The following is a 12,082-nucleotide window of genomic DNA, read 5'->3' on the forward strand; positions in this document are numbered from 1 at the left end:
TAATCTCTTTTCAAAAAGAATATGAATGAATGAATGAACGTTGATGTTATACTTTGTATACTCTATACTCTTACTCTTGGTTGTTGATGTGATGTGATGTTCACAACATCATCGTCGTCATCATAATCATCATCAACATTATTTCAGTACTACCTAGGCAGGTGTGATTTATAAATAAATCATAAAAATAGATTAAGATATTGATAGTCGCAAAGATAAAATAATATATAAATAAGTAACTTATTTAAAGAGGTGATGCAACTGATCACCACAGCCAATGACGACAAAATCGTTATCGACGAAACACACCCAAAACAGGCAAGTAAAACATGAAAAACCATGGTGTCAACATGCCGTCACCCTACCTTTCTTCTCAAGTTTTCAAGCAAACAACGCGGTTCATAGCCGACTGAAAGTTATAATTATACAGGTGCGCGCATCAGATAATGACAGTAATTTCGATGCGATGTAATGTTTAATCGGTAATGGTTACATCTAGGTAGAGAGGAGAGTGGGTCGTTGGTGGTAGAGGTGGTGTGGTGAATAATATGATGAGTTACTTTGGTGTAACCTGTGTGTTAGGTTCTGTCTCTTGTTTCTGTGTTGTGTTGACCTTACGACGAATATCTCTCTCCCTATTACCCAACAGCGTTGTTTTAAAATAAATATTAATATAATAAATAATAATAATAGAGCGTTGATTATTAATAACAACAACAAAAACAGTTGGGTTGGGTACTCTCATCTCATCTCTTGTATCATCATAATCATCATCAACATCGTTCCTGAAAACAACGGAATAACCCTTTTTTATATTATACCTATTAATAATAATATTATAGAGAGCAGAGAGCGGTTAGTTAAGTTTTAACGCTTTCTACCCACCCCCTTTACTAGTAGCCCCCCTTTAATTGTAAGTAATCGATCAAACCTATCGTTTGCACCTCGCCCCACATATCACCACACTTTCACGCTCGGGTGCATGTACCTACCCCACTCACACCTATGATACTATACAGTTGGTAGTTCAGGTAGTTGTGTTTAGAGGATGATGTGATGGCGTGTATCTCGTAATCTATTGTATGCAATCATAATTGATGTGCTCTCTCTCTCTCGTCTATATCTTTCAAGCAAGTTTCTTCAAGGAATATGAAAGACTTATTCTTCAAGACACCATCTAACCTAGTATTAAAAAAAAAAAAATAACTTCTCTCCTCAGTGTCAGTGTGTGTTGCTAATAACCAAGGGTTATATACGATCTTTATTTATTTAATTATAAATACACTTCTTTAACAATCTTCCACTTCATCATTCATTCGTTCAATTCATTCAGTCATCATTCACACTTCCATCCATTTTATTTTTATTTACAAAGAGTAGAAATACAATATATATATTTATAATATAATATAAATTATTAATAACCTTTTTTCATATTATATTATTATTATTATTATTATTATTAATTTAGTTTTTCAACAACAGAAGGACAAAGACAAGTAGTCAGTTCAACGTCGTTTTTTTAGAATAGTTTTTTTTTTTTTTTTTTTTAGTCTCTATTTTTGTATCACACACCCCTATCCTATCATCGCAAACCAACCCTGTTGTGTAACTACGACTATCGGTATTAGTAGTTTAGTATTTAGTATTTAGTATTATTTGTTGTATCATTACTACACACCCTCCCCATCACGTGACATATTTATATATAGAGATACATATACTTATTTTATAGAGAGACATGTCAGAAACAGTAACTCAATTTAAAGTATTGGCTCGAAAGAATTTACTCATAAAGAGTAAATCAAAATGCGGTATATGTTGTGAAATTGTATTTCCAATCATTTTAGTTGCATTATTATTTGTTTTATTAGGTATGTTCAAACAAAACAAAAAAATACAAAACAACTTGATCCAGATTTTTAAAAGAAATAATCTAATATATATCTCTTTTTTTTTTTTTGTTATTTTTAATTTTTAATTTGCCTCTATATATAGGTATTATACAAGCATTTAAACCAGATTTTGATGTTAAACCAATTAGACCAATGGGTCAATTTATGGGTGGACAACGGTCTTTATTGTATGGACCAACACCATTGACAGCCGAACAAGATGCCATTTTACAAATAGTGATTGGTAATACGGCCGCTCAATTTAATATGCAAGCCAACGAAACGGCTGCATTCTTTTTACCATTTGATAGTGTAGAAGCTATGGACACTCACTTTGCCAACAACTCTGACTCGACTTTTGCAGGTGTTTGGTTTAATTCATCGACACCATCCTCTCCAACCACTCCATTTGCCTATTCGTTGCGTTTCGATTCCGACGATCTCCCACCAAACGATGAGAGTTATACTCGTAATGAAGACGGTAAGGATTACACGACCACTGGTTTCCTATCGGCTCAATTAGCATTTGATAGTGCCATTCATCAACACTTTGGTTTAAATTTCAGTCAATCGTCACCAGTCAACACACAAAGATTTACCGATCCATTTGACACTAATTGGCAACGTTGGAATACCGGTCGTGACGCTATCTACAAGGATGCCGGTTCCGTATTTTACACTGCTGCATTGTTTATGTTTGCATTCAAGATTATCACTGAACTCGTCTCTGAAAAGGAAATGAAAATTAGAGAAGGTATGCGTATGATGGGTATGAATGAAACTGCCTATTTTACAAGTTGGATTGCCACCTCTCTCATCATTGCCCTTCCCATCACTATCCTCATCATTATCGTCGTCAAAGGTTCTGCCATTGTATATCATACTGGTTGGGGTTCCGTCTTACTCTTATTCATCTTTTATCTATTTACATTATTATTACTTGGTTTTATTGCTAGGTATGAAAAAAAAAAAAAAATAAGAAAGACAATCCAAAAAAAAAAAATATATATATTTATTAATTTATTTATTTTCCTTTTATTTTATAGTTTATTCTTTGATAGTTCAAGATTTGCAGGTTTGATTTCATATGGTATTGCAATTGGTATTAATATTGCAGGTATCTTTATTGCAAAGGCTGAAGTATCGAAATATGTCAAGTTCCTACTCTCCCTCTTGTCTCCCATCGGTATGGCTTGTGCTCATTATTCAATGGCCGTTAAAGATTTGGTTGATGTTATGAATCCACCACCTGAATATACAAATACTGATGTTGAGTATGTATAGACACAAACAAAAAAATAGTATACTTTTTAATTAATTTTTATTTTTCTATTTCATTTAGTGAAATAATTGGTATGATGATATTAGATATTGTATTATATGGTATAATTTATTGGTATTTAAGTAATGTAGTACCAGGTGAATTTGGTACATCCAAACCATTACTTTTCTTTTTAAAGAAATCTTATTGGTTTACACCAGACAAATCAAAGAAATCATTTGATCTAGAGAACGACACTTTTGGTGCAGACCAAGATGTTGAACTCATTCCAATGGATCTTCGTAACAAGGTAACCGTTTCCATTCGTGGTCTCAAAAAAGATTTTAATACTGGTAATGGTATTAGAACTGCTGTCGATGGTCTCAACCTTGAAATGTATCAAGATCAAATTCATGCATTTTTAGGTCACAATGGAGCCGGAAAGTCAACTACTATTGGTATGTTGACTGGTTTGATTCCATGTACTGACGGTGACGCATTGGTCAATGGATACAGTATCCAAACACAAATGGATCACGTTAGAAGAACTTTGGGTGTTTGTCCACAACATGATATCATTTGGAAACAATTGACAGTCTATGAACATCTCTGTATCTATGCTGGTTTGAAGGGTATCTCGGGCAAGGAAATTGAAAAACAAGCTATTTTCATGGCCAAGGAAGTTGGTCTTGAAGAAAAGATGCACGCTCCATCTGGTTCACTTTCAGGTGGCCAAAAGAGAAAATTATGTCTTGGTATTGCTTTTATTGGTCGTTCTGAAGTTATCTTCCTGTATGTCTATTAAACTCAAAACAAACAAATAATATTTAATATTATATTTTTTTTTTGGAAAATATTTTCTAACTATTCATTTTTTTTTTTTTAATACTTTTCTAATTAGTGATGAAGTAACATCAGGTATGGATCCATTATCAAGACGAGGAGTATGGGATTTCTTGTTACGTAATAAGCAATCAAGAACCATTGTATTGACAACTCATTTTATGGATGAAGCTGATTTCCTTGGTGACCGTATTGCAATCATTTCACATGGTAAACTTAGATGTGACGGTTCCCCACTCTACTTGAAAAAGAAGTTTGGTGTTGGTTATTTGTTGACAATGTCCAAGATTGAAGGATGTCAATCACAATCGGTCATTGACTTTGTACACCGTTTTATCCCCGAAGCTGTCGTCTTGTCCGACGCAGGTACTGAACTCAGTGTACGTCTCCCTACATCATCGGTCAACCAATTTGTCCCATTGTTCCGTGAAATGGATCAGCAAAAGGGGTACTTGGGAATCGGTCATTACGGTATCTCTATTACAACCATGGAAGAAGTATTCCTTAGAATCGGTCAAGAGTCTACTGAAAATGGACGTCAATTCAACCTCAACTCTAATGAAAATAACAATGAAGAAGCTGTTCGTCGTGCCATCTCTATTTCCTCTGTAGGTGTTAGTTCTAAACAACAATTACGTGGTTTGTTGATCAAGCGTCTCCAAGTTACATTCAAAGACATCAAGTATTTCTTCTTGTCTGTTGTATTACCAATTTTAGTTATTGCAGGTTCAATTGCACTTTACAAGGGTGTCAATACTGAAAGTTTCTTTAATGATGTGGTTACTCCAATGACCTACTCTATGACTGCTTTTGGTGCCGACAATATTGTCCCAATTCAAACTGTCAACAACAACATTGCATCACTTGACGCATCACCATTCTTTGCTCAATTCAACCAACTCCCAAGCGGTGAGTCATTCGACGACTACTTGATCGACACTTATCAACAAGCTGCTGGTGCACTCAACTTCTCCGCACCCATTGTCTTGTCCACCACCGATGCCGTCCCACTCGCCTACACATTGTACTATAACCGCGGTTATCTCCACTCTTCGCCAACCCATATGAATCTTGTCAACGACGCTATACTCCGCAAGCAAACTGGCGGCACTGGTATCACACTCGGATCAATGCCATTCCGTCACGTCCGTACAGCCTTTGAATTGGCCATGGAAAACGTCAATATGAGTGCAATCATCTACTTTTCCATTGTATTTATGGCCGGGTACTCTTTAATGTCTGCTTCGTTTGGTGCACAAATGTGTGTTGAGCGTGTGTCCAACGTCAAACGTCTCCTCTACATTTCCGGCTGCAAGAAGCATATCTACTGGATCTCTAGTATTGTCTGGGACTATTCCATCGCTATCCTCGTCGTCATCATCGTGTCTGGTGTGTTGGCCGGCATCGAACCAAAGTTTAAGGAACAGTTTGGTATCATCTTCCTCGCACAACTCTTGTACTCGTTGTCTGGTACTCCATTGGCCTACCTCTTGTCGTACAAGTTCCAAACAAGCGGTCGTGCCATCGGAGGTATTTTCGGTCTCAACATCATCGTCGGTTTCATCTTCCTCATTGCCAGTCTCAACGTGCGTATCCAAGCACTCGTCAACACGGACGAAACCATTGATTTGGCTGCCGATATCGTCGACTATATCTTCTTTGCCTTCTCGCCCATCTACTGTCTCGGCAAGATCATGACCATCATCCTCGAGTTCCCAGGCTCGCTCCCACTCGGCGTCTACATGGTCGACAACTTTTGGACCATCAAGTTGGTCGGCATCCCATTCATCTTCCTCGCCTTCCACACCATTCTCTGGACCACTCTGATCATCGTCGTCGACTACATCCCCGAGATCAAGGGTAAGTTCCGTAACCCCAAGGACGTCGCCTCGCCACCCCCACCAGCCGACGAAGACTCTGACGTCACTTCCGAAAGACAACGTCTCCTTGCCCCCAAGTCTGATGAAATCCTCCAACTCCGCGACCTCCACAGAAAGTTCCCAGCCGTTGGCAAGAACCCGGAAAAACTCGCCGTCTACAACACCACCCTCGGTATTCCACGTGGTCAAACATTCGGTCTCCTAGGTATGACATTTATTTTAAATTCTTACATTTATATTTTATTTATTAACTCTTTATTTATTTTAAAACCCTAAAAAGGAATGAATGGCGCAGGAAAAACTAGTACCTTGTCTATGCTATCTGGTGATATCTACCCTACCTCTGGCTCTGCCTCGATCAATGGCTTTGACCTTGTCACTGAGCGTGCCAGTGCACTCAAATCAATTGGTAGTTGTCCACAATTTGACGCTCTCCTCCCACTCTTGAACGCACGTCAACAACTCTCCCTCTACTGTCGTATCAAGGGTATTCCAGAACACCAAATTGAAGAGACCGTCGAAGCATTCATCTCCATGATGGATGTCACCGGTATTGCCAACAGCAATGTCGGTGGATACAGTGGTGGTAACAAGAGAAAGATCTCCCTCTCTATTGCTATGCTTGGTAATCCTTCAGTTGTTTTCCTTGATGAAGTAAGTATCATAACCATAAATTAACTAATAATAATAATAATTATATACAATTATTGATACTAACTATTTATTTTTTTTCATTCTTTTTTTTTCATTTTTTTTTTTCAGGCAAGTACAGGATGTGATCCACAAGTTAGAAGATTCATGTGGAATGTAATTTCAGAACTTGGAAAGAACAAGGTTATCATTATTACAACTCATTCAATGGAAGAATGTGAAGCACTTTGTCAACGTGTATCTATTATGAAGGACGGTAAATTGATGTGTTTGGGTTCGAACCAACATATCAAGAGCAAGTTTGGTTCTGGTTACTCGATCGATATTAAATTCAAAAAGGAATATGTCGATACTGGTGTTGATCTTGTTCGTCAAGCTATCCCATCCATCTCCCTCCTCGATCGTCACGACCTTATTGCCAACTTTGAATTACCATCACCCAACCAACAAGTATGGCAATTATTCGATATCATCCAACAACAACTCTCTCATATTGTCGATGATTACTCGGTCTCTCAAACTTCACTCGAACAAGTATTCTTGAAACTTACTGCTTCCACTTATGAACAAAGATTAAATCAATTGTCAGAGAGTGCTGGTCCATCAAACATGCAAACTCCAATGCATTCTTAAAAAAAAAAAACATTAATCAAATAAATAAATAATTGTAAAATCAAAAAAACAAAATATAATATTAATATTAAATTGATGAAATGGGGGAAACTCTTCACACTTTACTATTTTTACAAAAAGATAGAGATAAATTAAATACTAACAAAGAATCTTATTTATTCTTATTATTCTTATTTATTCTTATATATTATAAAACAACAACTTTGACAACAGTAGGGTGTTGGTCAACTATTTGAAAGACTATAGGAATGTGAATTTAGGCTTTGAATTCTTGTAGGTCTCATCAATTTTCAAACAGTACTTGGTTCTTCCCCAGAAACTCGTTCACTCAAGGTCTATAGCAAAGAGGGAATCAATCTTTCTATCAAAATTAAGTTCGAATGAGTGCGTTCTTATGTTGATCAAAATTGGAAACCTCGATGATCCTCACCACAATCTTCTCAACCTAATCTATTGAGATTGGTTTGATGATCATCGAGGTTTACTTTTTGTATTATTCATTTAAATTGTCATTCAACCTCAAGATACTGGTCCCTCAGATCAATCAATAAATATATTTTAAAAAAGTATTGTAATTTACCTATAGTTTTGTTTTGGTAATAATACATAATAATATTATTGATATTATTATTAAAACAGTAAAAAGAATATAATTGGTAGTTTTATTTTTTTTGTTGGGATTGAAAGATTTAAAAATGGTCAATCATTTTGATCTTGTTCCCAACACGTCGATGCATCTTAAAACAACCCTAAAGACAAGGTCAAGATGTCGTGGCATCATGAAAACAAGATGGGAGTCTTAGGCATATAGAGGCTAAATAGATATCTTGGTCCATAATGACTAACGTGATGTTGGCCTCTAGATTGTAGCCGATTTGCTAGTGGAGATTGCATTGTCGTTACAGCAACAGTGACAAGTGTGTACACTGAACACTAAATAGATGCAATAGAGGTGCCACTACTAGAGATCAAATTTAAGGTTTCTCCTCAATAGGACATATTTATATGTACAACTTTTCATCCACCAGGCCACACTCCAAAGCATCACTGGCTCCAACCATCTGGACTCTTGTCTATCTCTGTAGTCGGCTCTAGGACTGAATGTTCAGTGTATATACATGGGTATTTTGGTTGATAGATGTCTTCTCTTGAGTACAATTATTGTTGATTTGGTGTTGGCTCTCTAGATATTCTTCTCCACTCTTTCGATTCGTGTTGCCGACCTAATCCTTTCCATTTTGATCTATCATTTCAATGGTTTTAATGATTGCAATTATTTTACTGATCGGAATGTGTATTATTGAAATCATTTAATCATTTAAAATACTAACAGAACAGAAGGAGTATCAGTTTGTAATTTTACCTAAGGAACATCTGTCCAATTAAAGTTCTGTTTTCGAAACTTGAGCATTCTTTCATTCAGTCTCATAGGTATAACATTAATAAAATATAAATGTATAACATTAAATTCTTACATTTATATTTTATTTATTAACTCTTTATTTATTTTAAAACCCTAAAAAGGAATGAATGGCGCAGTCAAGGGAAAAAAAAAGTTGTCTATGCTATCTGGTGATATCTACCCTACCTCTGGTTCTGCCTCGATCAATGGCTTTGACCTTGTCACTGAGCGTGCCAGTGCACTCAAATCAATTGGTAGTTGTCCACAATTCGATGCCCTCAACACACATCAACAACTCTCACCCTGCTCTCGTATCAAGGGTATTCCAGAACACCAAATTGATGAAACTGTTTAAGCTTTAATCTTCATATTTACAAAAAGATAGTTATTTAAATTCAATATTGTGAAGGAAAATCAATAAATATATTTTAAATATAGGGTTGTATTTTGGTATAGTTTTATATTGGTTACTAAAAAGAACATAAATGGTAGTTTTATTTTATTTATTATTTATTTGGGATTGAGTGAGCGAATTATTATTATTATTAATATTATTCATTATTATTAATATTCATTATTATTTTGTTGTTGTTGGTGGGTGTTGATATCTTCAGTACTTGTAATTATATCCATTTCTATTGGGGGTTCTCTATTTGGTGGTCTGTTTGTTGGTGGTCGCTTTATGAATACAATGACTAACACTACTATTATAATCGAGAGTAGTGCAGCCGATAAGACAACAGCGACTATGATAAATGTCCATTGATCAGTAGTCTCTTCAGTACACTCATATGGCAAGTGGGAGTTGTCTCCAAGAATGAGTGCATTGAAGACGGGGTCGAGTTCAACCGATTGAGAGAATCTAGGTATGTGGAATGTGGTTAAAATATTGAATCCTCCACTTTTCCAGATTTGTTGAGAGACTGGATCATCGTTTGTGAGAAGTGTTACTTTGGATGGAATGATTGTCGAGTCGTCTATAACCATTCTACTTGCTATTTTACAGTTCAAAACTGTCCTTCCAACTTGAACTCTGGTCCATATAATCTGATCACCACGTGATACTTCACTTCTGACTTTTAGCTTACCGAATTCGATTGTGTATGGAACATCACCTGTAGTGTGTTGATTGGTGATGACCATACCCAATTAATGATTTTGATTCGATATTTGACTGAATTTGGTGATACTTGAATATCTTCACCAAGAAATGAAGTGGTATTGGTGTCTTGGTATTGACCAACTGTGACTTGTAATAGTGTGCGTTGATTGAACATTCTTGCATTAAATACCGATTCGCCAGCAGATGTCTTGCGTCCACACGAGATTATCTATCGATATTGTTTTAATGATCGATTTCTCGTGATTGATTTCTCGAATGAATTGTATACCAGTTGTGAAATTGACAATCACACCACTAATAGTTTGATCTGTTGATAAAAGTGACCTGCCGTTATCCCAAATGGTTGTGTTGAGCAATTGACTGCGATTGACCAATGATGAACAATCCAATAGGGGTTCATGACCACTGTTACATTTGCATGACCCAAACGTGGTATTGCAAATGCCATGTGCCGAGCAATTGTTAAGACACTCCTTCGCAAGAGATACAACTTTGGTTGTAAGCATTCCACCAACTTCCAATTTTAACAGTATAATTTAGATCGGTTGAATAAGGTTCAACACTACCCAACGAACAACTAATTTGTTGATAGTTGTTTTCAATAAACATTGGTGATTTACATTGACTTCCTTGAATGCTTATCAAAACATATGAACTATCTTTTCCAAAATGATTACCGTTGATCGTAACCTGTGATGCTTGTCCAGGTATAATACTAGTAATATTGTCGATCATCGGTGCATCAGTTATATTAAATGCGATCAATGGTTTATAATATCTAACATCTTCAATCTTGGATGAAATCGTCCCACCATAAATGTCATAGAGAATATTATTTGATGGTGTCATATTTGAAGAATTACGAGAATAAACAATGAAGTTGGTGTTGTTCCTTTGAGTGGACCATTATTTCTTGTAAAGATATTATTATTACTGTTGCATGATACACCTTGCCAAAATCTAAAGTCGGGAAGTCTTTGATATTCAATGATTGATTAAAACATTGATATATTTCTTCAGATTCTATTGCACCAATATATGGAGCATTTGGAGTTGCTCCCATTGTTACTTTGTCAATCATTAATCGATTAACCTTTTCATTCTCCACCAAATAGAATGGTTGAATATATTCGAATTGTTTGTCACATACTATTGAAAAAAGAGTATTGCATTAGAATTAAATCACGTTAAAACTTAACTATAAAATAATATTATTATTTTAATATTTATACATACGAATATAAGGTTTAAAGGTTTGAGTATAAACATCATCAACTGAAATTGAAATCGGAAGTAGTTTGTTGTGTCCAACACGAGATGATTCGAGTTTACAAAAAATCTGATTTGATGATACAAAAGTGATATGACATGGTATATTAGATGTTGAGACACTGACAGCTACCGTATTGTTGGTGTTATCACCAAAGTTATCACCAATCAGTGTAACCAATCCATTGGCAGTGAATGATGGATAGACAGCTTTGATAAATGGTGGATATGGTTGCCATGCATAGTGTGTTGAGCTGACTCCACTATCATCTTGAACAGTGACATTACGTAGTCCAGATAGAGGTGGAACTGTACAAGTGACCGATGTTCCTTGTTTTGATGTTATTTGACATGATTTTTCAAGTTGTTTGGTTGGATTGGAAAATGTAATGTTGATTGTTTGTATGTTGAATTGTGATAGATTGTTGATTGTTATTGATCCTCCATTTGTACCGATTGATGGAATGTATACTTCTGAAATCGGTTGTAATTCACATATAGAGGATGCGACATCAAGAACATCTGCAGTATTGAAATTCGAGGTCGGTCCTCGGATGTAAATATTATCCTCAGCAGGAGTCAAAGATGGTTCACCTGCTTCGAATGGACAATATCCTATTAATTAAAATAGAAAATAATTAATACATTTAATTAAGAGTTGATACTATTAAATAGACTTACCCCAACATTGACCAGAATACATATTAAATAATGGTTGATTTGTTGCTGGTCCACTTGAATAGGTGTAATTCCCATTGCCTCTTATGTCTTTACCAGATACCCATACAGGTGGATTCCAATAATAGGTTCTAATAAAATCACATTCTTGTTTTGAATCCAATGCCACAAGATATGATCTAAAAGTACTGTTTCTACTGCTTCCGTAGGCCAAACATTCGTTTTCCGCGTTTTTGATTGTGAGAGTGGAAAGTAATCCAATGTATCCGTGGCCATTCCCTCCTTCTGAAGTTTCCCAAACACGTGCACCTTGAGGATAATTTTCACAATGAATAGGAGAAATATAAAACAATAAAAGCATTAAAACAGCTACTACTATTACTATTAAATGTGACATTGTGATGTATTATTTATCTATTATTATTATTATTATTATTATCTCTCTCT

General features: G+C 35.6%; 4 protein-coding genes across 4 annotated transcripts; 2 read left to right on the forward strand and 2 right to left on the reverse strand.

Moving 5' to 3' along the window:
- Positions 1 to 548: 548 nt before the first annotated feature.
- abcA5 (ABC transporter A family protein) lies at positions 549 to 7,163 on the forward strand (the record flags this gene model as incomplete). Its single annotated transcript, XM_004362446.1, has 11 exons — positions 549 to 605; positions 1,132 to 1,185; positions 1,472 to 1,530; positions 1,554 to 1,638; positions 1,736 to 1,874; positions 1,999 to 2,851; positions 2,942 to 3,169; positions 3,238 to 3,948; positions 4,058 to 6,084; positions 6,160 to 6,533; positions 6,642 to 7,163. 11 exons carry the CDS (start codon positions 549 to 551, stop codon positions 7,161 to 7,163), a joined length of 5,109 nt encoding a protein of 1,702 aa, XP_004362503.1.
- A 1,526-nt stretch (positions 7,164 to 8,689) lies between these two features.
- On the forward strand, positions 8,690 to 8,920 carry DFA_02897 (uncharacterized protein; the record flags this gene model as incomplete). Its single annotated transcript, XM_004362447.1, has 1 exon — positions 8,690 to 8,920. The coding sequence occupies one exon, from the start codon at positions 8,690 to 8,692 to the stop codon at positions 8,918 to 8,920; it is 231 nt and encodes a 76-aa protein (XP_004362504.1).
- Positions 8,921 to 9,129: 209 nt separating this feature from the next.
- Positions 9,130 to 10,537, reverse strand: DFA_02898 (uncharacterized protein; the record flags this gene model as incomplete). Its single annotated transcript, XM_004362448.1, has 2 exons — positions 9,130 to 9,680; positions 10,177 to 10,537. The coding sequence occupies 2 exons, from the start codon at positions 10,535 to 10,537 to the stop codon at positions 9,130 to 9,132; spliced, it is 912 nt and encodes a 303-aa protein (XP_004362505.1).
- A 57-nt stretch (positions 10,538 to 10,594) lies between these two features.
- On the reverse strand, positions 10,595 to 12,032 carry DFA_02899 (uncharacterized protein; the record flags this gene model as incomplete). The annotated part of the gene is made up of 4 exons (XM_004362449.1): positions 10,595 to 10,600; positions 10,623 to 10,837; positions 10,925 to 11,572; positions 11,639 to 12,032. 4 exons carry the CDS (start codon positions 12,030 to 12,032, stop codon positions 10,595 to 10,597), a joined length of 1,263 nt encoding a protein of 420 aa, XP_004362506.1.
- Between the last annotated feature and the right edge of the window lie 50 nt (positions 12,033 to 12,082).

This window comes from Cavenderia fasciculata, assembly GCF_000203815.1.
Source record: "Cavenderia fasciculata unplaced genomic scaffold Scf_Dfasci-G-b-205a01.r1-3, whole genome shotgun sequence".
NCBI lineage: Eukaryota > Evosea > Eumycetozoa > Acytosteliales > Cavenderiaceae > Cavenderia > Cavenderia fasciculata.